Source organism: Notolabrus celidotus, unplaced genomic scaffold (assembly GCF_009762535.1).
Source record: "Notolabrus celidotus isolate fNotCel1 unplaced genomic scaffold, fNotCel1.pri scaffold_177_arrow_ctg1, whole genome shotgun sequence".
NCBI classification, from domain to species: Eukaryota; Metazoa; Chordata; class Actinopteri; order Labriformes; family Labridae; genus Notolabrus; species Notolabrus celidotus.
The window spans coordinates 55,940-82,546 of NW_023260040.1; the positions used below are offsets into that span (position 1 = coordinate 55,940).

The following is a 26,607-nucleotide window of genomic DNA, read 5'->3' on the forward strand; positions in this document are numbered from 1 at the left end:
CCCCTGACCTGTTATCCCTTCTCTGTGTTCTGGTCGGGTCACCGTGTGTTTACAGGGACTTGTCTCCATGCCAACGATACGCAGACAGACTGTTACTGGGTCACTCAGAGTCCACTGCTGAGACTGCAAGTTTTAACTTTCACTTTGGTTTATGGAGCAGTTCACATATTTGGTCCTTATTGTGGTGATGTTAATTGTTGATGATGATAATGAAGGTCTTAAATGGTTTGGTTCCTTCATTGTAGATGTTCCTTTTTTACTTTGTGTCTTTACACTGCTTGGCAGTACCTGAACCCACATGGACTTGAAGCTCTCTGTTACTCTGATCTTGTTTCCTCTTGTCTAGATCTTTGCTTGTGTTGTTCTTGTTCTCATGTGTACGTCTCTTTGGATAAAAGCGTCTGATAAATGACATTATAACATGTTGGCACTTTGCCAGCTGGAGGACCACAGAATCAAACGGTGTGTTCAGCCTGCAGCTCAAAGAAAAGTGGACTGAAAGAAGAATGGAGTGAAACTTTTGAGGTTCCTCTGCTCCTTCACCTGCCATGAAGTGCAGTGAATGAGGCCGGACTGGGCCCACAGAGAGGGGGCTTTGCACAGGCAGTAAACTTTGAGTTGAATGTTGTTTTTATTTAATGGGTAAAGGGTTTTACAAAATAAAAGGAGGGACTAAGTTATATTTGTGTTCTTTCTTTTTTCTGCTGATCTGAAAAATGATCCAAACCGAGAGCCTTTTGATCCGTTGCACCTCTAATAGAAAGATCGATAGAAAGATAGATAGATAGATAGATAGATAGATAGATAGACAGATAGATAGATAGATAGATAGATAGATAGATAGATAGATAGATAGATAGATAGACAGATAGATAGATAGATAGATAGATAGATAGATAGATAGATAGATAGATAGATAGATAGATAGATAGATAGATAGATAGATAGACAGATAGATAGATAGATAGATAGATAGATAGATAGATAGATAGATAGATAGATAGATAGATAGATAGACTCTTTATACTGTATCATATGCTGGGTAAATATCATGGTCTTACTTCTACGTGCGTCCGAGTGACGGTCTCTGTAGAATCAGGTCTAACGTATATAAAGCCGTGTTACAGTGTACACACATCCTCGCCCTAATGTAAGCAATAGCAAAAACCCCATGCTTTACATACATAGAAAAAGGCATCCACGACATTTAAGAAAAAATGTACAATTTTATGAAACATGGTAACAATAATAAATAGTATTATAGAATCGCTGCTGTACACAAAAAAGCCATTTTTTAAAATTTCACTCATATAAAAATATGTTTTAGTGCAACCGTACGTAATAATAGTAATATTCATGACTTCACATCGCTTGTTGAGACTTTAAGGTGTCCATAACAAATAAAAGGAACACAGGAGGAGGAGAGGAGGAGGAGGAGGAGGAGGAGAAAGATGCATTATTACAAAGCTGATAGTATTTATTTACATGAACCTTCCTGCTTTGTTTGTCAGAAAACAAACAAACAAACAAACTGAAAGAAAAGGCACACACATAGCTGTCTGCAGTCTGTTTGGTTGTGTTGACGTACCGTTTCAAAACCAGAGTCCTCTCGCGCTCGCTGACTTTGGTCGGGCTCATGTGTTGGTGTTTAGTTCTGGTGCTCCGGGTCCGGACCCGCTGAAGGTCTACGAAAACCATCAGAAGTCCTGTTTCTCTTTGAGCGTGTGTGTGTGTGTGTGCGTGTGTGTGCGTGTGTGTGTGTGTGTGTGTGTGTGTGTGTGTGTGTGTGTGTGTGTGTGTGTGTGAAGTGTGCAAAAGTCGTGTTCCCCTCTCTTCATCCCTTCCTTTCATCCCTAAAGAAGTAAAGTCATCCCTCGCTCTTCCTACGACACGTCCCTGCTCCTCTTTGTGCTTTCCGCCTCCCTCCCTCGCTCCGCCTGGAGAAGTTTGGACGACGTTGGAGGGTGGAGGGTTTCAGATCCCGGGCCGGGGCTTGGCGGGTGAGGAGAGGAGGAAGAGGAGGAGGAGGAGGAAGGGGAGGAAGAGGAGGCGGGGATCGACGGGTGGAGAGGAGGCCTTAGCTCCAGGCCGCTAAAGTGCTGAATCCCAGGTGACGGTGCGGGGTGAGGAGAGGGGGAGTGCTGATGGAGGTGGGAGTCGGGGGGGAGTGCAGAAGGAGTGGATGAAGCTCGTCCTTCGTCTATCCCCTTCTCTCCTCCACCTCCTCCTCCTCCTCTCTCGGCGAGCTCCTTGGCGTCGATGCAGAGCGATGCGATGGCCTTGGTGCAGGTCCGGACGCTGTCGTCCTGGTCCTGCCTCCCCCCTCTCTCCTGAGACGAGGGGTGAGGAGCGGTCGCCTCCCTCAGCCTCTCTCCTCTCTCGGGGAAGGAGGTGAAGTGAGCGGAGGCGGCCTCGCCGGAGGAGTCCTCCGATGTGCTCTTCTGCAGCACCAGGCGGGACGTGCTCTGCGGCGCCCCCTGCTGGCCCAGAGGCGTGCTGATGGCGGTGGGGACGGAGTGAACCATCTGGATCCCTCCGATGGGGATCATGGGGTACGGGGAACGCACCTGAGGAGAGACAGAGAGGCGGTGTGAGTCAGGAGGGCAGGAGTCCTCTGGTGTTAGACCTGTTCTCTTTAACACGTCTCAAAGTGAAACATGGAGTCTGACTGACCTGCAGCTGAGAGTGGAGAGGAAGGTGACTGAACAGGACCTGGTGAGGGGGGCTGGACTGGTTTCCACAGCGGCCGGTCCCCTCACCTGAGGAAGGTGAGCCCGGATGGTACTCCTGCAGAGACCACAGAGGAGGGACAGGAAGTGAGAGGGCAGGTTTCACTTTAAAGGAACATTTATATAACCTGGAGGTAGGGCTGGGCGATAATTCAATAACCATGATTATCATGAGGTCCTTTTCTCAATATAAATAAACCTGTAATTACACCCCCCAACCACTGGAAAGGGAGGGGGCGCTAATGAGACTTCAACGCTAGTTGCCTCCCAACATTAGACAGACGAAGAAGACGACATTGAACAGCCAATCATGTCGCAGGGTGAGAGGTAGGCGGGGCTTAAAGACGTTCACTGAGTCCTGGTTAGTCTGACACTGAGTCGACTCCTCGTTAACTCTTCACTTCATTAAATATACTTTCAGGATGAGGATAAAGGAAGAGCACAGTACTATGGTTCTGTGGTTCTAACGTTCTGTGGTTCTAACGTTCTGTGGTTCTAACGTTCTGTGGTTCTATCGTTCTGTGGTTCTATCGTTCTGTGGTTCTATCGTTCTGTGGTTCTATCGTTCTGTGGTTCTATCGTTCTGTGGTTCTAACGTTCTGTGGTTCTATCGTTCTGTGGTTCTAACGTTCTGTGGTTCTATCGTTCTGTGGTTCTATCGTTCTGTGGTTCTATCGTTCTGTGGTTCTATCGTTCTGTGGTTCTATCGTTCTGTGGTTCTAACGTTCTGTGGTTCTAACGTTCTGTGGTTCTATAGTTCTGTGGTTCTATCGTTCTGTGGTTCTAACGTTCTGTGGTTCTATCGTTCTGTGGTTCTAACGTTCTGTGGTTCTAACGTTCTGTGGTTCTAACGTTCTGTTGTTCTCTCGTTCTGTGGTTCTATCGTTCTGTTGTTCTAACGTTCTGTTGTTTTAACGTTCTGTGGTTCTGTGGTTCTGTGGTTCTATCATTCTGTGGTTCTAACGTTCTGTGGTTCTATCATTCTGTGGTTCTATCGTTCTGTGGTTCTAACGTTCTGTGGTTCTAACGTTCTGTGGTTCTATCGTTCTGTGGTTCTGTGGTTCTGTGGTTCTATCGTTCTGTGGTTCTAACGTTCTGTGGTTCTATCGTTCTGTGGTTCTGTGGTTCTGTGGTTCTATCATTCTGTGGTTCTAACGTTCTGTGGTTCTATCATTCTGTGGTTCTATCGTTCTGTGGTTCTAACGTTCTGTGGTTCTATCGTTCTGTGGTTCTAACGTTCTGTGGTTCTAACGTTCTGTGGTTCTAACGTTCTGTTGTTCTCTCGTTCTGTGGTTCTATCGTTCTGTTGTTCTAACGTTCTGTTGTTTTAACGTTCTGTGGTTCTAACGTTCTGTGGTTCTAACGTTCTGTGGTTCTCTCGTTCTGTGGTTCTATCGTTCTGTTGTTCTAACGTTCTGTTGTTTTAACGTTCTGTTGTTTTAACGTTCTGTGGTTCTATCGTTCTGTGGTTCTATCGTTCTGTGGTTCTATCGTTCTGTGGTTCTAACATTCTGTGGTTCTATCGTTCTGTGGTTCTAACGTTCTGTGGTTCTAACATTCTGTGGTTCTAACGTTCTGTGGTTCTAACGTTCTGTGGTTCTAACGTTCTGTGGTTCTATCGTTCTGTGGTTCTGTGGTTCTATCGTTCTGTGGTTCTATCATGCTGTGGTTCTATGGTTCTGTGGTTCTATGGTTCTCTCGTTCTGTGGTTCTAACGTTCTGTGGTTCTATCGTTCTGTGGTTCTATCGTACTGTGGTTCTCTCGTTCTGTGGTTCTGTGGTTCTATCGTTCTGTGGTTCTAACGTTCTGTGGTTCTATCGTTCTGTGGTTCTATCGTACTGTGGTTCTCTCGTTCTGTGGTTCTATCGTTCTGTGGTTCTGTGGTTCTAACGTTCTGTGGTTCTATCGTTCTGTGGTTCTATCGTTCTGTGGTTCTATGGTTCTCTCGTTCTGTGGTTCTATCGTTCTGTGGTTCTATCGTTCTGTGGTTCTAACGTTCTGTGGTTCTATCGTTCTGTGGTTCTATCGTTCTGTGGTTCTGTGGTTCTATCGTTCTGTGGTTCTATCATTCTGTGGTTCTAACGTTCTGTGGTTCTATCGTTCTGTGGTTCTATCGTTCTGTGGTTCTAACGTTCTGTGGTTCTATCGTTCTGTGGTTCTATCGTACTGTGGTTCTCTCGTTCTGTGGTTCTATCGTTCTGTGGTTCTGTGGTTCTAACGTTCTGTGGTTCTATCGTTCTGTGGTTCTATCGTTCTGTGGTTCTATGGTTCTCTTGTTCTGTGGTTCTATCGTTCTGTGGTTCTATCGTTCTGTGGTTCTAACGTTCTGTGGTTCTATCGTTCTGTGGTTCTATCGTTCTGTGGTTCTGTGGTTCTATCGTTCTGTGGTTCTATCATTCTGTGGTTCTATCGTTCTGTGGTTCTATCGTTCTGTGGTTCTCTCGTGGTTCTATCGTTCTGTGGTTCTATCGTTCTGTGGTTCTATCATTCTGTGGTTCTAACGTTCTGTGGTTCTATCGTTCTGTGGTTCTATTGTTCTGTGGTTCTGTGGTTCTATCGTTCTGTGGTTCTATCATTCTGTGGTTCTATCGTTCTGTGGTTCTAACGTTCTGTGGTTCTATCGTTCTGTGGTTCTATCGTTCGGTGGTTCTGTGGTTCTATCGTTCTGTGGTTCTATCATTCTGTGGTTCTATCGTTCTGTGGTTCTAACGTTCTGTGGTTCTGTGGTTCTCTCGTTCTGTGGTTCTATCGTTCTGTGGTTCTATCGTTCTGTGGTTCTATCGTTCTGTGGTTCTCTCGTGGTTCTATCGTTCTGTGGTTCTCTCGTGGTTCTATCATTCTGTGGTTCTCTCGTTCTATGGTTCTCTCGTTCTGTGGTTCTCTCGTGGTTCTATCGTTATATGGTTCTCTCGTTCTGTGGTTCTATTGTTCTGTGGTTCTATCGTTCTGTGGTTCCCTCGTGGTTCTATGGTTCTGTGGTTCTATCATTCTGTGGTTCTATGGTTCTGTGGTTCTGTGGTTCTATGGTTCTGTGGTTCTCTCGTGGTTATATGGTTCTGTGGTTCTATGGTTCTGTGGTTCTGTGGTTCTATCGTTCTGTGGTTCTCTCGTGGTTCTGTAGTTCTATGGTTCTGTGGTTCTATGGTTCTGTGGTTCTGTGGTTCTATGGTTCTGTGGTTCTATGGTTCTGTGGTTCTCTCGTTGTTCTATGGTTCTGTGGTTCTATGGTTCTGTGGTTCTGTGGTTCTATCGTTCTGTGGTTCTATAGTTCTGTGGTTCTCTCGTGGTTCTCTCGTTCTGTGGTTCTCTCTTGGTTCTATCGTTCTGTGGTTCTATGGTTCTGTGGTTCTATGGTTCTGTGGTTCTATCGTTCTGTGGTTCTCTCTTGGTTCTATCGTTCTGTGGTTCTCTCTTTGTTCTATCGTTCTGTGGTTCTCTCTTGGTTCTATCGTTCTGTGGTTCTCTCGTGGTTCTATCGTTCTGTGGTTCTCTCTTGGTTCTATCGTTCTGTGGTCTGATCCCTCACCAGCTTCAAACCCTTGTCCTCTTCCAGGACGGCAGACTTGGTGTTAGGGTTCCAGCTCTCTTACCGTCTCCATCTCTGCGCTGCCTCCACGACGTCCCAGCAGGTCCAGCTCCGTCTGACCCAGAACCCCGACCTGGTGAGCTGGCCTCAGGCCCCGAGACCCGCTCTGAGGACTGGAGGACACAAACACAGAGAGGCATTAGATCTGGATCCAGTGAGTTTCACTTTATGACTTCAACATGAAGAGGACTCTGTGGAGGGGGGACAGGTCTCAGAGGATACGCTGGTCCAGGATAAAGGTGTTTAATTTAAACGGACTCTGATTTACTGGATCAAACCTCTCTGAGAGGAGCGACACCCCGTCCTCCCCGTCCTCCTAGTCCACCCTGTCCACCCAGTCCACCCCGTCCATCCCGTCCTCCCCGTCCACCCCGTCCTCCCCGTCTGACGTTAGCTTCAAACGTTGACTCTAAAGTGAATCTAAGACCGCTTCAGACCGCTTCAGACCACTAAGAGGGGAGCTGTGTTTGGACTTTGATGTTCTTAAACCATCAGAGAGGAACTAAAACCTTGGTCCTGGTCTGGACTCACCCCTGGTGGTGGAGGTGTTGGTGGAGTCCTCGGCGAGGAGACACCGGCCTGATCATCCCCTTGTGGCGTCCTCGAGGTGAAAGGTCACGCTTGTAGTCTCGTCCGGCGGGGGACGTGGGTCGAGAGAGGGGGGAGAGCAGCGACAGGTGTCCCCTCCTGGGGGAGAGGTCCCGCCTGTACCCCCCAGACACCCCCAGGTCTCTCTTGGGGGAGATGTGACGTAGAGGGGAGATGTCCCGCCCTGGAGAGAGGTGTCCCGGGCAGGGCGAGAGGTCGCGGCGTGGGGAGAGGTACCGGTGGGGCGAAGGCGAGGACGAGGGGGAGACGGGGGAGGGGCAGCCGGAGAGGTCGAGGCCGGGCGAGGAGAGGCGGGAGGAGGGGGAGGAGAGGTCGGGGGAGGGGACGGGGAGGTCTTCATCCATGGAGGAGGAAGAGGGAGGAGCCAGGAGTCTACTGCCTCCCGCCCTCTGCAGCCCTCGCTGGTACTCCCTCCCCGCCGGGTCGGTGGGCGGAGCCTGTGGCGTGATCTGGATGCTCGGCACGGTGGTGAAGTATCCGAACAGCGGAGGCTTGTTGGCGTGGCCGAGGAAGTCGGAGGCGGAGTGATGGTGAGGAGCGGAGTGCGAGGACGCCACGGCCGTGATGGACATGGCGGGCAGGGCGTACGGCTGCGGGCTGGTGGAGCGGGAGCGAGTCTTCGGGGTGGAGTCGCCGTCGTAGTCGTCTTCATCATCGTCATCGTCCTCATCGCCGTCTTCCTCGCCGCCCTCCGAGTCATCGGCGTCTGAGAACTGATGATCCGCCATCGCAGATCTCGACATCTTATCGGACGACCTCTGACCTTCATCTGAGGACGAGGAGAGAGGAGACAAGAGGTGAGGACGCAGGAAGGAGGACAAGTGTGCATCATGTTACAGAGAGAACGAGGAGAGAGGAGACAAGAGGTGAGGACGCAGGAAGGAGGACAAGTGTGCATCATGTTACAGAGAGAATGAGGAGAGAGGAGACAAGAGGTGAGGACGCAGGAAGGAGGACAAGTGTGCATCATGTTACAGAGAGAACGAGGAGAGAGGAGACAAGAGGTGAGGATGCAGGAAGGAGGACAAGTGTGCATCATGTTACAGAGAGAACGAGAAGAGAGGAGACAAGAGGTGAGGACACAGGAAGGAGGACAAGTGTGCATCATGTTACAGAGAGAACGAGAAGAGAGGAGACAAGAGGTGAGGATGCAGGAAGGAGGACAAGTGTGCATCATGTTACAGAGAGAACGAGGAGAGAGGAGACAAGAGGTGAGGATGCAGGAAGGAGGGCAAGTGTGCATCATGTTACAGAGAGAACGAGGAGAGAGGAGACAAGAGGTGAGGACGCAGGAAGGAGGACAAGTGTGCATCATGTTACAGAGAGAACGAGGAGAGAGGAGACAAGAGGTGAGGACGCAGGAAGGAGGAGAAGTGTGCATCATGTTACAGAGAGAACGAGGAGAGAGGAGACAAGAGGTGAGGACGCAGGAAGGAGGACAAGTGTGCATCATGTTACAGAGAGAACGAGCTGAGCTAAGTCATGATCATGAGATATAAAAATGAGTCAATAAGAGAGTAAATAGTAAATAATAAATAATAAATAATAAATAATAAAAGTTAAAAAGTGTAACTTTGAGATAAAAACTAAATATTAAGTCATTTTTATTTTGCATTCATAATGTTACTCAGTCATGATTATGTCATAAAAAAGTCTAAATAATGAGATATAATATTATTATTATTATTATGGGACAAAAAGTCTGAATAATGAGATGAAAAGTTTGATTTATTAAAAGGTAATATATTAGTTATATTAATAATAATAAACAGAATAAAACAAGATTTTATTCTGTTTTTACTCCAGATTTATTTTAAGAAGTCAATTATATTTTTACTCTATATTTTTTTTATTCCATTAATTCTATTTTATTTATTTAACTACATTTTACTGTTTTCACTCTTTATCTATCTAACCAGACTTTACTCTATTTTTATTTTACTTTCATTTTACTAGATTTTACTCTATTGTTACTCAGTAATGATTTAATTATATGTTTCCTCTATATTCATTTTAATACATTACATTCTATTTTAACTCTATATTTATGTCACTATATGTAACTTGTATGTTGACTCTATATATTTATGTCACTATATGTAACTTGTATGTTGACTCTATATATTCATGTCACTATATGTAACTTGTATGTTGACTCTATATATTCATGTCACTATATGTAACTTGTATGTTGACTCTATATATTTATGTCACTATATGTAACTTGTATGTTGACTCTATATATTTATGTCACTATATATAACTTGTATGTTGACTGTATATATTTATGTCACTATATGTAACTTGTATGTTGACTCTATATATTTATGTCACTATATATAACTTGTATGTTGACTCTATATATTCATGTCACTATATATAACTTGTATGTTGACTCTATATATTTATGTCACTATATATAACTTGTATGTTGACTCTATATATTTATGTCACTATATATAACTTGTATGTTGACTCTATATATTTATGTCACTATATATAACTTGTATGTTGACTCTATATATTTATGTCACTATATGTAACTTGTATGTTGACTCTATATATTTATGTCACTATATGTAACTTGTATGTTGACTCTATATATTTATGTCACTATATATAACTTGTATGTTGACTCTATATATTTATGTCACTATATGTAACTTGTATGTTGACTCTATATATTTATGTCACTATATATAACTTGTATGTTGACTCTATATATTCATGTCACTATATATAACTTGTATGTTGACTCTATATATTTATGTCACTATATATAACTTGTATGTTGACTCTATATATTTATGTCACTATATGTAACTTGTATGTTGACTCTATATATTTATGTCACTATATATAACTTGTATGTTGACTCTATATATTCATGTCACTATATGTAACTTGTATGTTGACTCTATATATTTATGTCACTATATGTAACTTGTATGTTGACTCTATATATTTATGTCACTATATATAACTTGTATGTTGACTCTATATATTCATGTCACTATATGTAACTTGTATGTTGACTCTATATATTCATGTCACTGTATATAACTTGTATGTTGACTCTATATATTCATGTCACTATATGTAACTTGTATGTTGACTCTATATATTTATGTCACTATATGTAACTTGTATGTTGACTCTATATATTTATGTCACTATATGTAACTTGTATGTTGACTCTATATATTTATGTCACTATATATAACTTGTATGTTGACTCTATATATTTATGTCACTATATATAACTTGTATGTTGACTCTATATATTCATGTCACTATATGTAACTTGTATGTTGACTCTATATATTTATGTCACTATATGTAACTTGTATGTTGACTCTATATATTTATGTCACTATATATAACTTGTATGTTGACTCTATATATTCATGTCACTGTATATAACTTGTATGTTGACTCTATATATTCATGTCACTATATGTAACTTGTATGTTGACTCTATATATTTATGTCACTATATGTAACTTGTATGTTGACTCTATATATTTATGTCACTATATGTAACTTGTATGTTGACTCTATATATTTATGTCACTATATATAACTTGTATGTTGACTCTATATATTCATGTCACTATATGTAACTTGTATGTTGACTCTATATATTTATGTCACTATATGTAACTTGTATGTTGACTCTATATATTTATGTCACTATATATAACTTGTATGTTGACTCTATATATTCATGTCACTATATGTAACTTGTATGTTGACTCTATATATTCATGTCACTGTATATAACTTGTATGTTGACTCTATATATTCATGTCACTATATGTAACTTGTATGTTGACTCTATATATTTATGTCACTATATGTAACTTGTATGTTGACTCTATATATTTATGTCACTATATGTAACTTGTATGTTGACTCTATATATTTATGTCACTATATGTAACTTGTATGTTGACTCTATATATTTATGTCACCATATATAACTTGTATGTTGACTCCTTGGTGTAGAGGATCTTCCTCAGCTGACGGTGAAGTCAGACCTGAATCAGAGGACCGTGTAGTTTTGTGTGTTTGATATGAAACGGTCTCAGAGACAGGAACCAGAGTCTGGTCCTCTGGTATTTATTCTCCAGGTTGGATCCGTGTGTCCTGGTCTTCCTCCAGACGTACGCTGAGCGGCGAGCGGAGGCGGCGGCGGAGGCGGCGGAGGCGGCGGCTGCTTGGAGTTAATAAATGGTATTTAGTGAGCGGAAACCAGATCCACTAACACCGGACTACTTTTCCAGTTAGTCTCTTATATACAAACGATCCTCACTAACCACACGTGTTTATGTCTCCAAGACTCACGGCTGACTCTCTGCCAGAAAAACCCTCAGAGTGTGTGAGTGTGTGAGGTAATTAAACACACACACACACACACACACACACACACACACACACTAACAGGGCAGCTGGAGTAAAACTGAATTTGGTCGACTGATGGAAAGTTACCTCCAGTCTGCCGTCAGCACATCCTGACGGTAACAGTTCGTCCACTTAAACACCGATCAGCTGATGTTTCCTCACACACACACACACACACACACACACACACACACACACACACACTGAGTCCGCTACAGAGATATCAACACGCTTTAATCCCTGCAGGTTTGAGTCCCATACATCCTGAGGACCAGACTGTGGAGACACAGACGGGTTTTAGTTCTACCTGACGATGTGAGACGATAAGAGGAGGTGTCTCATTATTAACATCATTATCAGGAGCTCAGTGGAGCTGACACAGTGGAGCTGACACACACACACACCTGTCCTCACCTTTCTCCAACCTATAAAACACACGCAGGACAAACCAGACGACCCAGACGTCTCTGTCCACAGGGGGCGCCAAAGAGCTGAGGAGCAGTTACAGACCGCTCAGAGTGATACAGAGTTAGAGTTATTGATGGTGAAATCTCTGATTACAGTCATTCTCCAGCTTTATTCACGAGTCATTGAACGACAGAGGAGATCCCTGATCTGTCCTCAGACCCTGCAGAGACCATGACCAGGGATCAGGCTGGTCCCTGTGAGCTCACAGCTCCTCCTCAGAGATCCTCTTCACGTTAGTCCTGACCCGGCTGAGTTCAGAGGCTGCAGACGTGTCTCTGATGGAATCAGTGTTGGTGAAGTAAAGCAGCGTCTGAATGAAGACGATCTGAATGTGAGTCAGGATGGAGGGAGGGAGGGATGGAGGGAGGAGGGGAGGAGGGATGGAGGGATGGAGGAGGGAGGGATGGAGGGATGGAGGGAGGAGAGATGGAGGAGGGATGGAGGGAGGGAGGAGAGATGGAGGAGGGATGGAGGGAGGAGGGAGGAGGGATGGAGGGATGGAGGGAGGAGGGGAGGAGGGATGGAGGGATGGAGGAGGGAGGGATGGAGGGATGGAGGGAGGAGAGATGGAGGAGGGATGGAGGGAGGGAGGAGAGATGGAGGAGGGATGGAGGGAGGAGGGATGGAGGGATGGAGGGAGGAGGGATGGAGCGATGGAGGGATGGAGGGAGGAGGAATGGAGGAGGGATGGAGGAGGGAGGGATGGAGGGATGGAGGGATGAGGGATGGAGGGATGGAGGAGGGAGGGATGGAGGAGGGATGGAGCGATGGAGGGATGGAGGGATGGAGGGATGGAGGGAGGAGGAATGGAGGAGGGATGGAGGAGGGATGGAGGGATGGAGGAGGGATGGAGGAGGGAGGGATGGAGCGATGGAGGGATGGAGGAGGGAGGGATGGAGGGATGGAGGGATGAAGGAAGGAGGGATGGAGGGATGGAGGGAGGAGGAATGGAGGAGGGATGGAGGAGGGATGGAGGGATGGAGGAGGGATGGAGGAGGGAGGGATGGAGCGATGGAGGGATGGAGGAGGGAGGGATGGAGGGATGGAGGGATGAAGGAAGGAGGGATGGAGGAGGGATGGAGGGATGAAGGAAGGAGGGATGGAGGGATGGAGGAGGGAGGGATGGAGGAGGGATGGAGGGATGAAGGATGGAGGGATGGAGGAGGGATGGAGGGATGAAGGATGGAGGGATGGAGGGATGGAGGGATGGAGGAGGGATGGAGGGATGAAGGATGGAGGGATGGAGGAGGGATGGAGGGATGAAGGAAGGAGGGATGGAGGGATGGAGGAGGGAGGGATGGAGGAGGGATGGAGGGATGAAGGATGGAGGGATGGAGGGATGGAGGGATGGAGGAGGGAGGGTCGGTGTCTGTAAGCAGTGTGTGTGACTCGAGTCCTGGCTGTCACCCTGACTTCTGCTTTCCATTACAGTAATTGTCACTGTGGAGCCGCCGCCAAAACACAACGGGACAGCAGGATGTCGCAGTGTGTGTGTGTGTGTGTGTGTGTGTGTGTGTGTGTGTGTGTGTGTGTGTGTGTGTGTGTGTGTGTTTCCTACCTCCTTCGTCAGCCTCGTTGTCCTCCACAGACGACATGGAGACTCCTAACTCCAGACACTTTTTCATATGAGCCTTGGACTTCATGTGCTTCGTCAGGTTTCCTGCAAACACACACACACACACACACACACACACACACACACACACACACACACACACACAAAGTTTAACAACCTTAGCATTACTGGAAACTGGATGTTGTTTGTACAGAAGCTCTGAGAGGAAGTAAAAAGACTGTTTTCTGAGTTCTCCTCTGTTTTTGTTTTTGTGTCTTCAGACTGAAAGTTTTATTTCAGGTCAATATTTAATATTTTCATCAGATGTAGAAGGAGATGGAGGAAAAGAAGGTGCAGGTTTGTTCTTTGCAGTTGAAGAATGTAAAGATGTTATCCAACATTTATTACAGGAACGTTTTTTATTTCCTCTAAATTATTAAAATCCTTTTTTTCAAAAAGAGTTTTCAGACAAACTTTTTTTACCAGCTTCAACTTTTTCAACTGTTTTCACACAAGAAAAAAACACACAGAACTAAACTCACAGGAGCTTTAACTCACAGGAGCTTTAACTTACAGGAGCTTTAACTTACAGGAGCTTTAACTTACAGGAGCTTTAACTCACAGGAGCTTTAACTCACAGGAGCTTTAACTTACAGGAGCTTTAACTTACAGGAGCTTTAACTCACAGGAGCTTTAACTTACAGGAGCTTTAACTTACAGGAGCTTTAACTTACAGGAGCTTTAACTCACAGGAGCTTTAACTCACAGGAGCTTTAACTTACAGGAGCTTTAACTCACAGGAGCTTTAACTTACAGGAGCTTTAACTCACAGGAGCTTTAACTCACAGGAGCTTTAACTTACAGGAGCTTTAACTTACAGGAGCTTTAACTCACAGGAGCTTTAACTTACAGGAGCTTTAACTCACAGGAGCTTTAACTCACAGGAGCTTTAACTTACAGGAGCTTTAACTTACAGGAGCTTTAACTCACAGGAGCTTTAACTCACAGGAGCTTTAACTTACATATATATAAGTAAATAAATTAATACATAAATAAATAAATAAATAAATAAATACATAAATAAATAAATAAATAAATAAATAAATAAGTAAGTAAATAAATAAATAAATACATAAATAAATAAATAAATAAATAAATAAATAAGTAAGTAAATAAATAAATAAATAAATAAATAAATAAATAAATAAATAAATAACTACAGAAAAACTCTTTAAAGTCTGTTTTAAAAATGGATCCCTCTCTGCTGTCCTCTCAGGGCTTCCCTACTTTGGTCTGCATCAACATTAGGGTAAAGGAAACATGATGTGCAGTGGAAACAGAAGAACTGGCACAAAGCATGAGACCACTAAATCACTGATCATAAATTATACATAATTTGCTCATTATGTAATTTCATGAGGAAATGACGCTCGCCGCTCCTCAGCCGGCGGAGCGTGGACTCGTGGACGGAGCACAGACGGAGGAGATGATGAGAGGTTTGAAAAGCTATCAGGCAGATAATGGCTCCTCATTACAGATCAGGTATCAGTGAGTCAGCATCTTCATCCCCCCGCCATGTTTCTGTCTGACCACACTGATGTTTTATTCATCCTGTCATATCTGCTCCGTCCTGGACCTCAGGACGTTTGGACTTCTTAAACTTAAAGACCCGTTCAGAGATTCCTCACAGAGAGGTCAGAGATTCATCACAGAGAGGGTCAGAGATTCATCACAGAGAGGTCAGAGATTCATCACAGAGAGGTCAGAGATTCATCACAGAGAGGTCAGAGATTCATCACAGAGAGGTCAGAGATTCATCACAGAGAGGTCAGAGATTCATCACAGAGAGGTCAGAGATTCATCACAGAGAGGTTCAGAGATTCATCACAGAGAGGTCAGAGATTCATCACAGAGAGGTTCAGAGATTCATCACAGAGAGGTTCAGAGATTCATCACAGAGAGGTCAGAGATTCATCACAGAGAGGTCAGAGATTCATCACAGAGAGGTCAGAGATTCATCACAGAGAGGTCAGAGATTCATCACAGAGAGGTCAGAGATTCATCACAGAGAGGTTCAGAGATTCATCACAGAGAGGTCAGAGATTCATCACAGAGAGGTCAGAGATTCATCACAGAGAGGTCAGAGATTCATCACAGAGAGGGTCAGAGATTCATCACAGAGAGGTCAGAGATTCATCACAGAGAGGTCAGAGATTCATCACAGAGAGGTCAGAGATTCATCACAGAGAGGTCAGAGGAGTAAAGAGATCTCTACCTTTGGTCTTGAAGGCGAAGTTGCAGAACTTGCAGACGTAGGGCCGGACGTCGGTGTGTGTTCGGATGTGTTTCTTCAGCATGCTGGGTTTCTTACAGCGGATGCCGCACTCCTCGCAGATATACTTCCCCCGCCCGCGACCTCGGACGTAGACGTAGTCCTCGTTGGACTTGTACCTGCAAGACCAGAAAACAACAGAACATAAGAGGAACGCTTCACAGGCTCTGATTCTTTAAGGTGGTCTTCAGACGTGAGACTAAAGGTGGAATCATGTCATTCTGTAAAGTTTGTCCTCCTCTTTCCTGTCTGTGTAGAAAATATATTCCTCTCTTATATCGCCCTCTCTCTCCGTCCTGCACGGAGTTCAGAGTTCAGAGTTCAGAGGTCAGAGGTCAGAGGTCAGGGTCAGCAGCGCTCAGAGATTGTCGTCCACGCTTGAGGACGCGGTTGTTTGCTGATGCAGAAGCTGCTATAGGCTTAGACTGACACACTGGGATCCTGTCTTTCCCTCTCTCTCCTCTCTCTGCCTGTCTCTCACTTTAACTCTTCCTGTCCCATTAAAGTTACTAACCATAGACCTTTCTGGAGTCCCTGAGCTCCCTTGTCTCGTAGGTTCCTCTGGATCTCTGCTGCTGTGGACGTGGTCCAGACTCCAGCTGCTACAACTACTACTATCCGTCTCCCCACTATCATCTCTCTCTCTCTCTTCATCTCCCTCTATCCCTCTCTCCAACACGGTCTCAGATTCAGATGTGTGTCTAACATGAGTCTGGTCCTGCTGGAGGTTTCTGCCTGTTAAAGGAAGTTTGTCCTCTCCACTGTAACTTGCTAAATGCTGCAAAGTGCTCTGCTCATGGTGGATTAAGATGAGATCAGACTGAGTCCTGGGACTGGATCTGATCCGGTCTCTGCTCATGGTGGATTAAGATGAGATCAGACTGAGTCCTGTCTGTAAGATGGGACTGGATCTGATCCGGTCTCTGCTCATGGTGGATTAAGATGAGATCAGCCTGAGTCCTGGGACTGGATCTGATCCGGTCTTGATGTTGGGTCTTTGTTAAATAAAGGTTGGTTGTAGTTTGTAGTTATATAAGTTGTGTTATAGAGTTTGTATTATAATCCCTCTCCTCAGACGTCCTCTTCTCTCTGTGGACCTCCTGACTGTAACATAAATAAAGCCGGTCTCGGGCTGACCGGGTCAGGACCCAGAGAGATATCTGCCTGAGTTTAAGAACACAGATGTCTTTGTTTGACTGGATGACGAGCTAAAAGAGGAACAATGCAGCGTTCCTCTCTGGGGTTTCAGCTCATTGTCTTCCTGCTGCTCCGTTATTCTAAGAAGAAGAATCAGTCACCGCAGTCCTCCTGCCAGTCCTCTCATTCCTCTACCAGAGCTTACAAAAACATCTCTGTCAGACTGTGAACCCGGCCAGGCTTCAGAGTGAACCAGCGGACACTTGGCAGCAGGACGGGTCTGTCATGGAGGGAAATTACCACCAACCACCAGTCCAACGCTGCTAAATCTCCTCTGTCTGCGCTCGCCGCCGAGGCATCACGTTCACTTCTGTCCTCTGTGGTGGAGCAGAGCGAACGCTGCTCAGCGCCGGAGCTTCCTGTCCCGTCTGCAGCGGCTGGAGGAGACCGGGTAACGTGTAGTTCAGGGGCCTCGAGTGACGGAGGAGGATCGGGTTCATCAAACGTGCCGGGCTGAGGGGGAGACGTCTCTCTCTCTGCTCTGAGCGCAGAGTGGGAAATACCTCAGAGTGAGACGTTTCCACAGCTGTGGACGTTCAGGGAAATCAATCTCACTGGTTGTTTGATTTGATCCACACGGTGAGTTCATCAAGCAGATTCTCTTTCAGACGGTTTACACTCATGTTCCCTGACTCTGTGTGTGTGTGTGTGTGTGTGTGTGTGTGCGTGTGTGTGTGGGTGTGTGTGTGTGTGTCTCTAACATTAGACAGTAAGAGAGGTTATGATATCCTGAATGTTTCAAACTGAGAGGTTTAGTCTGCAGCTCCTCTCTGCAGTCTCTCAGTGATTATTTAATGCACAGTAATAAGTGCAGTCGTTGGTGTTATGCACATTAATGTTACCTAAAAATATGAATGTTCTGCTTTAATGTGACTTCCTGTAGTTTTTGTTTTGATCTCTTTAAAAAAGATTACTATTATCGTCTCCATCTGATCCTGCAGCATCGTGTCCTGACAGAACGCAGCGTCAGCATCAGAGATTAAATCAACTGGATCATCCATGCATACACAAATATTACATACCCATATATATATATATATATATATATATATATATATATATATATATATATATATATATATATATATGCCTGTAATTAAAACTATTAACACCACGTGTAACGTTTGTATATAACTGTACATTTTATTCTTATTCTTATTAATCTGTTTTTATTTTTATTATCTGTTTTTATTTTTATAAATCTGTTCCATGTTTAATAATCTTTTTAACTTTTATTTATCAAATTTTATTTTTCTTTTACTTTATTTATTTTCTTCTCTATTTGTGCTTCATTATTCTTCTTCTCCTCTTGTTCCTAACGTTGTGTGATTTTGACTCCAGCACCATGTTTCAGTCTTCCTCCCTGTCTCTCAGGTAGACCTGGACGTGGATCTGTTCCCTCATGAAGTCCAGACGAGGAGTCACCCGTATGATAACTCCTCACTTCACAACAAAGACCTGCAGGAAGAGGAGCCGGCCTGAGAGAAGTCTACATCGTGCTTTAAGCATGAAGAAGTAATAAAGTGATCCCTGAGTTTAGATCTTGTTTCATGGAAGAAGACAGAGAGGTGCATTAATAACATCCATCTCCATGATCTGATGATGGCGTCATGGTTTCTGTTATTCAGCTCAAACTCAGGCGACGTCTGAGTTTGGTGATTATAAGTTTTAGTCTCTCTGTAACTTCCAGAAGTGATTCTTTGAAGCAGAGCCAGCAGAGTTCAGTGTTTGTGTTCTCAGAGTCGGTAAACACTGGATGCAGAACACGCTCTCCTTTAACACCGAGCAGAGAACAGAACAGATCTTCATCCTCTCATCATCATCATCATAATCATCATCATCATCATCATTATCATCATCATCATCATCACTCTGCTCAGGACTAACTTCAGGAATAATAAACTCGTCTCAGTTTCAGGATACAAACTAAACTTTAAGGTTTCAGCGTCAGTCTGAAGAACGTGATCTGCAGGGATGAACTCAGACTTCAGTCAGAGTCAGAGGTCACACATTAAAACATAAATATACCAACACTCTGATACGGTGTGTGAAATCTAATGAAGGGTGTGAAGTCTGATAAACACAGAGAACCCTTCTGATGGAGAGAGCTTTTAAAGATCCACTAACGAGGGAGAGACCGTCTGTTAAAGTGAGAGCAGATCTTAAAGCTCTCAGAGACGCTGTGATGAGTCCAGCAGAGTCCGGCTTCGACGAGCACCGGGTGTAAAACGATAAGGTGTTCCTTTATTTAACACCTGGGAGGATTTTCTGACCAATCACAGGGAAGGAGGTTTCTTTACAGGTCACGCAGAGGTCACCTGAGTTCACTTTGTTTGACGAAAGCTCTGAGGAGGACATTAGAGAGTCCTGATGTCTGAGGCGTCTTCAGTCTCTTTCAGGACGTCTCCTAAATCCTGAAAACCTTTATAAAGCTTATCACTTCTTCTGTCCTTCCTCTCTATCCCATCGTTCTCCTTGTCTGACTTCATCTTTCCTTCTCTCTCTTGTTTCAGTGAGTAAATATAAACGTTCCCCTCCCTGGATGATTCTGACTTTTAAAGCTCCAGTAAGGAATTTTCAGCCGGGCATGAAACAGCCTGAAATTAACAGTGAAGTACAGGTGTTTAATACCTGTACCTGCCCAGAGGGGGGCAGAGTTAGACCGGACCGCTCAGAGACAGACCAGCACAGAGACGATGATATAAACAGACTCAGGATTTAACGTCTATCATCGGCCCGATGGTCTGCAGCTACCTGACGAACCCGTGTGTGGACTTCCTGGACTTACCCGCCCTCAAAGATCTTAATGCGCGTTGGTTCAGTGGCGGGCTGTTTGACTGAAACCTCCTTCTCCACCTGCTCCTCCTTCGACCGGTCCCACGACACCACCCCCTTCATCTTCCTCCCAAAGTGACCGGCCTCCACCGGCATCAGCTCCGGCTTCAGCTGCAGAGAGGAAGAAGGATCTTTGAGGATTCGTGCACACGCAACAGGATTATCTATAGATTTTCACAGAGTCAGAGTCCTACCTGGTCAAACCTCAGCTTCCAGGCCACGGATGAGACCAGTTTCCCGGAGCTGGGCGGGGACATGGCGGCGGTGGTGAACATCAGGTCCGTGTTCCTCTTCTGCTTGGACCTGAGCAGTGCCAGCGCTGCCTTGGTGCTGAGGTTCAGAGGGTTGGGGTTGTAGGAGCTGACGCACCACGAGTTGTAGACGGAGCTCCGCTGGGCCAGCTGGGTGCTGTTGGGTTTGGTGTAGTTCAGGAAACACCAGCTGACTCTGCTCATGGTGCGCAGGCTCGGGAACTGGAAATACTGCTGGACGTCGGCCACGTCGGTCACCAGCAGAGTCTGACCCAGGGCGCCGGAGAGACCCGGGCTTTGGTTGGGGGCTAGCTGAACCAGCATGCTAACCGGGGCCTTACTCTGTGTGAGCTGCTTCGTGCTGTCGGAGTCTTCTTCTTCGTTGGGGGACATGGACTGAGGGCTGGAGCTGAGCTCTGGGATGGGGTCGTCCACATCGAGCTCCTCTGGGGAGTCCCGACCACTTGGACCCGGGGACCGGTCTGTGACGATCTGGAGAGGAGGAGTGAAGCTCTCAGCGCGGGGGACGTCAGGAGGGTGAGGAGCAGCAGAGCGGACGGGGATGCTGATCTTGGAGAGGGGGAAGTCGCTGAGGGGAGGAGAGGAGGCCATCCTTTCAGAGTCATCGATGGAGTCCTCACTCTTCAGACGGGCCAGCAGACCTCTCCCCTCAGACTTCCTGCCGGTCTCGGTCCCACTCAGCTCCACGGCACCCATCTCCTTCAGGATCTGTCCGTACATCCTCTCCTCCTTCACCCTCTTCTGCTGCTTGGTCTCGATGAAGAGCTCCAAAGAGCTGGCGGGGGAGAGCATCCTCTTGCTTCCTCCGATGCCGGACCCCGAGGCGTCCGTGGTGGATATGGTGCCTGAGGTGAGGGACAGGGGGATCCCGGTGTTCAGGCGCTGCTCTGAGTCTTGAACCTTCCACAGAGGGTAGCGTGACACGGAGCCATCAGTCTGTCCCAGGAAGTGTGACAGGTTGAATCCTGACCCACTGATGCCTCCGACTATTCCTCCGGGCGGTTTGCCGACACTTGAAACGCCTCCCAGAGAACTCAAGTGCTCAGCTCCACCTGAGCCGACCCCCTGAGGCCCGCTGCCATGGGAAGCTACCAGCTGGCTAACACTTGTATACATGACACTACCAAAGGATGGCACGTTGGTCTGGATCCGCACTGGAACCAGCATACCGGGCAGGGAGGCCTGGGGGGCGAGGTTCTGGGTGGCAAAGACGGGTTGGATCTGCTGCAGAAGCATGGCGGCGGTGGTCGCAGCGGGCAGCGAGTGTTTGGAGGAGAGGGATCCGAAGCTCTGCTGCTGAGTCAGCGGAGAGGAGCGGGAGGAGAAGGAGGACGGGTACATCTGAGACCCGGGGCTCTCTGACTTCCCGTCGTGAGGCTGTGGATCCGGGAGCTGCTGCAGGGCGTGGTGGGGCGGTTGTTTGTGGAGCGGGTGTCCGGGTGATCTGATGTGCAGTTTCTGGAGTTGTTGCTGAGCCTGGAGGGTCAGCTGCTGCCGGGCGTCCTGACTCCAGTACAGACCCGGCTGCTGGTAGGACAGGAAGGGAGGCGCCCCCTGGTACTGCTGGATCGCCTCTTTGTGCAGGACCTCTTGACCTGGGTACTCTCCCTCGGATGACGAGCCTTGAGTGTGCAGCCGATGGAGCTGGGACCTTTAGTGAGGAGGGAGGAACATGCTTAGTCTTTCACGTCATGTTAACACGTCTACAACATGTGGGAGCAGACGGACACGTGGTCCAGGTTACCTTCTGTAGAGAGGCTCATCCTGCAGGCTGTCCTCACTGATGCTCTGCTGCAGGATGTGGTGGTGGTGTTGGTACGACCCTGCAGCTGAGACACAAACAACAACAAACACTGTAAGAGGAGGGTCTCAACATGAAGAGAAGTCAGAGTAGAGACCAGTCAGGAATCAAGTCCTTGAGGTCAGATGTAGACCTCAGCAGATCATGTGCTTACCTCCACTGCCACCGCCGACCCTCTTGGAGGAGGATCCGGTTGGACCAGGCCACGCCCCGTGCTCCAAACTCTCCTGTTTGATTAACATCTCAGGTGGACCCGGTTCCTGGGCGACTGCCTCCGGGTACACACTCAGTGAAGCCTGGAACACACAGGGAAGAAGAGCGGGTCAGTCAATCTTTAGGACGGGTTTAAAGATCAAATCTGTAAATGAAGGACAAAGGTAAGAACTGTTCAGGCTACCTGTCTGACGAGGTATCCACGCCGGCGTTCCTTCATGGCGCTGGCACTGGAGTATATCTCTCCCTGTCGAGACGGGGACAAGCTCCCATAGTCGAAGGATTTGCTCCTCATCTCAGGCAGCTCTGTGGGCAGCGTGCACGGAGCCTGTTCCGATGAAGACCTCCTCATCTCCCTCTGCTGGTGGTGGCTGGAGTGACCGCTACCAGGCACGGTCAGGAACTCCGACGGCCTGGGTCCACCGCCGGGGGCCGACGAGTCATCCTGGAGCAGAATACAGAGGAAAGGTTTGTTATCTATGTCCCACAACCACCGAAGGACCAGACCTACAGCTGAGACTTTACAGACCCTGCAGAACGAGCAGAGAGGATAACTGGAAGTGTGAAGGGTGTAGAGGATACCTGCTTGGTGGGGGAGGCAGACTTGAGGCCCTCCTCGCGGTCGAAGGACATGGAGAAGGAGGAGGAGTGGGACAGGTTGCTCTCCTGGCTGGGGCTGCGGGACAGGCTGGTACAGGTGGACTCGAAGCTGGATTCCCCGGATGAGTGCTCCATGTCGGCCAAACGCAGCCTCTTCTTTTTGGGCGGGAGCTTCTCTGACGGCATCTGAGAGAGCGTGTCGCTCCTCTGAGGAAGCTGGAACTCCTCCACATGCTGCGGCTGCTTCTCCGGCTCCTTGATCATGGACACCTCGGCGTCTCTCTCCGGCTTGTCGGGCTCCTCCGTCACTCTGATCTCAGGGACTTGGATGTTGGGCTGTCGTACGAGTTTATGAGGGATGTGATAGGGTTGACCGGGTGAGGCTGCTGCTGACGATGAAGAGAGGGAGGCCAGGTCGCTGTCACTGTGCAGCTGCTGCTCCATGCTCTCCGTCCTCAGGAGGGCGGACTCAGGACTCAGGGCGTCCTCGAAGATGTCCGTGTCGGACTGCTCGGAGTGCTGGCTGGACAGAGCTTTGTCTGACGGCTGATAACACGGGTGCTCGAAGGATTCAGACTTCTCGAAGGAGTTTGGCCGGCTGAGGGAGTTGGTGTGCTGAATGACTGATATGACGTTCCCGGCGGCCTTCCTGCACTCGGCGTCCGTGAAGAGAGCGATGTCCTCGGAGCACATGCTGGCGCAGGTGTCGAAGCTGTCCGACTGGCTGTGAGCGCTGTGGAGCGAGCCCTTCCCCGTGGAGTTGGCTCTGGACCCGTCCAGGCTGCCCTGTTTAAAGTCATAATCCCCGATCATCTCCACTGACCCGCTGCAGCTGCTGTCACAGTGCCCGGGACTGTCCTCTTCGTCGCCCACGCTCTTCTCTTTCCTCCTCTTCCTCGTGGCGATCTCTGACATGCTAACTTTAGTACCGTACGGACCGTAGGCCACGTGGTCCGGGACCCCCGGGCCGCGCTCTCCGATCTTCATACCCAGAGATGAAGCTACATTTTTGGACACGTGTCCGCAGCCCTCGGCTTCTCCTGCGTGAGCTTCGTTGGCTGAATGTTCGAACGCCGCCTGTCTCCGGAGTCTGCGCGGCGGGTAAAACACATCGTCTGATGACATCATCTCGTCGAAGGAGTGGCTGCTCCGGATCCCCGGCGGGACGCTCAGGTTGGTCGGGGAGGAAGTTGGCATGGAGTTGCTCCTGATGAGATGCCCAGAGTCTGAAGGGGGCTCCAGGAGCCCCGTGCTGCTCTGACAGGGTCCCGTTGGGTACTGCTTGGGTTCTCCAGAGACTCCTACGTCCCCTCTGAAGCAGATCTGATCCTCCGCTCTCTTTCCCATGTCCATGTTGGATCCGGGCTGCTTGATGCTAGCCAGGCTGCCGGGGTCGGCCCCCGCCATGCCCACCGTGATGGACTGTCTGGGTCTGGTATTTGGACGGTAGTACCAAGTCCGACCAAACATGATCTCTTCATACGTCTTGACGTTAGTATTTGGAGGACTGATCTGCTGCTCGGCGCTCTCAGAGCGAGAGAAGTACCCCGAGTCCGTACTCCCTTTGCTGTTAGGGCTGAGGAGGTTCAGGGACTGGGACATGGCAGAATCCGAGTCCAGGCCTTTCTTGTCGTTCAGCTTCAGGGCCAGGCGCTGTTTGATGGTGGGAGACTCGTCCAGGGAGTGGGCTCTGCCTCCAACCTGGGACGCCAACATGTGGTGGGACCCCTTAATGTCCTGAAAGGGGGGGCACTCCATACCTGTGGAGGGGACCCCCCCGGGTTTGGGGACGATAAGGATAGGCACTTTCATAGACCCCATGGGGAGCTCTTCAGCCGAGTCTGCGTACGCTGGTTCCACTCCACCTGTGCAGAGACAGAGCGGGTGTTAGGGAGAACAGAGACATGCAGGCAGGACTACAGCAGAGACAAGTCCTAACATGTTACTGAGGACAGGTACTACAAGTTTACACAGTCAGTGTTTAACCCTTACAACAGAGACAGTTCAGAACATCAAACATGGACAGGTTTACTCTGGGATTGTGTTTCATGAAGGTAAAGTCTTAAACTGAGACCTGAACTCTTGTCGGACTCAAAGGAGATCTGCGGGATGGGGCTGTCTTTGTCCATGAGCATGGTGGAGCCCTCCACGCCTTCCTCGTCCGTGTCGGTGCTCTGCTCGCAGTCCGAGTGGACCTCGGTCTCGCCCGCCGGGGACGCCTGGTCCACGTCCCCGCCGCGCGCCACAGCTAGCTCTGAGAAGGGAACGAGTCCGGCCTTGATGGCGTGAGCGTGGGACTTGCGATGCTTGTACAGGTTGCTCTTGGTTTTGAAGGAGAAGCCGCAGGGTACGCATGGATACGGCCTCTCTCCCGTGTGCGAGCGGATGTGCTTCTTCAGGACGCTGGGCTTGGCGCACGCCCGGCCGCAGTAGTGACAGATATACTTACCGGGCTTTTTTGGCTTCTGCTCCTTTTTGCTGTACCCCTCCTCGCAGGGCTCCGAGCTGGACTGGGAGTACTGTCCGAAGGAGCTGGGTAAGCTGGGAGATTTCTGGCGGGGAAACCTCCCTGCCCCGCCCCCGTGAGGGTGAGAGTGTCCTGGGTGTCCTACGGGGTACAGGTCATCCGATGGCAGCTGGCCAGCAAAGGGCCAGGCGTGAGGCTCTAGACCTGGCTGAGGTTTGGCTCCTGATAGAAAGCGCTCGGTCTGGGGGTGCTGAGGGTACGGTTGGCCCAGCTGGTAGGAATACCCTCGTGGGAACCCCTGAGCAAAGGGCCCTTTGGGGTCTTGAGATGGTGGGCCTCCTATGGCCCCAGAGGGTCCAGATAGCAGCTTCCCAGAGTTCCCTGTAAATGCGTACTTCTGCTGAGGTGCCGCCCCCCCGGTGGCGCCACACGGCAGACTCTCGCGGTGTTTGGCGTCCGGGTCAGCAAAAGTGCTTTGTGTTGTGTTTGCTGACGGCTCAGACGCCCACCTCCGCTGCAGAGGCGTCTTCTCCTTCACTGCTTCCTTATTGGAGCATTTCTGCCCAGCGGCGGCGGCGGCTGCTGATTCACGAGCTTCCATCTCTGTGAAGCTCTTCTGTGGGTTAGAAGAGGAAGGATGGAGGGGATGGTGGGGGGAGTGGGAGGGTAGGTTCTGGAGGGTTACAAGGTCCCAAATCTACCAGGCATGATAGCTGAACCTCTGACGGCTGCCAACAATTTCACAGAAACTGGAAGGACCCATCCACTGCTGAAACAGAGTCATCGTGACGCCGGGCTGGAAACAGGAATCAGGAAGTGGAAAGGAAAGGGGAGCTTTGGTGGATGACATCAGACGTCTCTTTGTAAACACGCTGACGTCTCTGTGCGCCGGCTGTCTGTCCAGTTCATGTGAGAGAGTCCAGGAGTGATCTGAGGAGACAAACAGAGCTGTGTTTGAGTGAGAGGAGGATTAAACAGCTGAGGAATCAAACAAACTGAAGATACTAACGTTTCTTTAAAAAGTGCTGTAAGAGGATCCTCCTTCTTCTTCTTCTGCTTCTTCTTCTTCTTCTTCTTCTTTAGCTTCAAACGTCATCCAGTTCTCACACCAGAGGACCTGAAACACAACAGAGAGCTCATTAAGACGGGGATCAGCTTCACCTTTCACCTAGCGTCAGGTCAGACCTGAACGTGAGTCACGCTTCAACGTTCACGGCAGCAGGACTCACTGACGGGAACGTGCCTGATGTGCCGAGGTAACCGTCATTGTTTGCTCAGTTAGTTTCTTCACACTGGAATCCATCTGTGCTTTTTTGCCTTCTCCTCCCTCCCTCCCTCCCTCCCTCCCTCCCTCTCTCCCTCCCTCCCGCCCTCCCCCTTCATCTCAGTGAGTCACTGTTGCAAAGCAAACCCACGCTGTTCCTAAAAAGACACAAAGGCTTATAAATAGCTCTGTGGAAGTGACGTCGGAGTGTCATAATGTGTGTAGGCGTCCAAAAAGACCAAGAAGAAGAAGAGCAGCCATCAGCGCTCGCACC

At 48.1% G+C, this 26,607-nt stretch overlaps 2 protein-coding genes across 2 annotated transcripts in view; both read right to left on the reverse strand.

The window, feature by feature from the left end:
• Positions 1–1,698, reverse strand: part of LOC117808918 (myelin transcription factor 1-like protein) — a 32,238-nt gene extending 30,540 nt beyond the window's left edge. Inside the window, exon 1 of the mRNA XM_034678583.1 lies at positions 1,589–1,698. Coding sequence (XP_034534474.1) covers positions 1,589–1,698 — 110 coding nt within the window. The remainder of the gene's footprint in view (positions 1–1,588) is intronic.
• On the reverse strand, positions 1,207–26,189 carry hivep2a (HIVEP zinc finger 2a). Its single transcript, XM_034678598.1, has 14 exons — positions 26,079–26,189; positions 24,677–25,999; positions 22,585–24,467; positions 22,187–22,447; positions 21,944–22,085; positions 21,733–21,817; positions 19,911–21,639; positions 19,670–19,827; positions 15,628–15,803; positions 13,356–13,457; positions 6,848–7,694; positions 6,321–6,429; positions 2,674–2,787; positions 1,207–2,567 (listed from the first exon to the last, which is right to left on the reverse strand). The coding sequence occupies exons 2-14, from the start codon at positions 25,668–25,670 to the stop codon at positions 1,884–1,886; spliced, it is 7,284 nt and encodes a 2,427-aa protein (XP_034534489.1). The 5' UTR covers positions 25,671–25,999; positions 26,079–26,189; the 3' UTR covers positions 1,207–1,883.
• Positions 26,190–26,607: the final 418 nt, after the last annotated feature.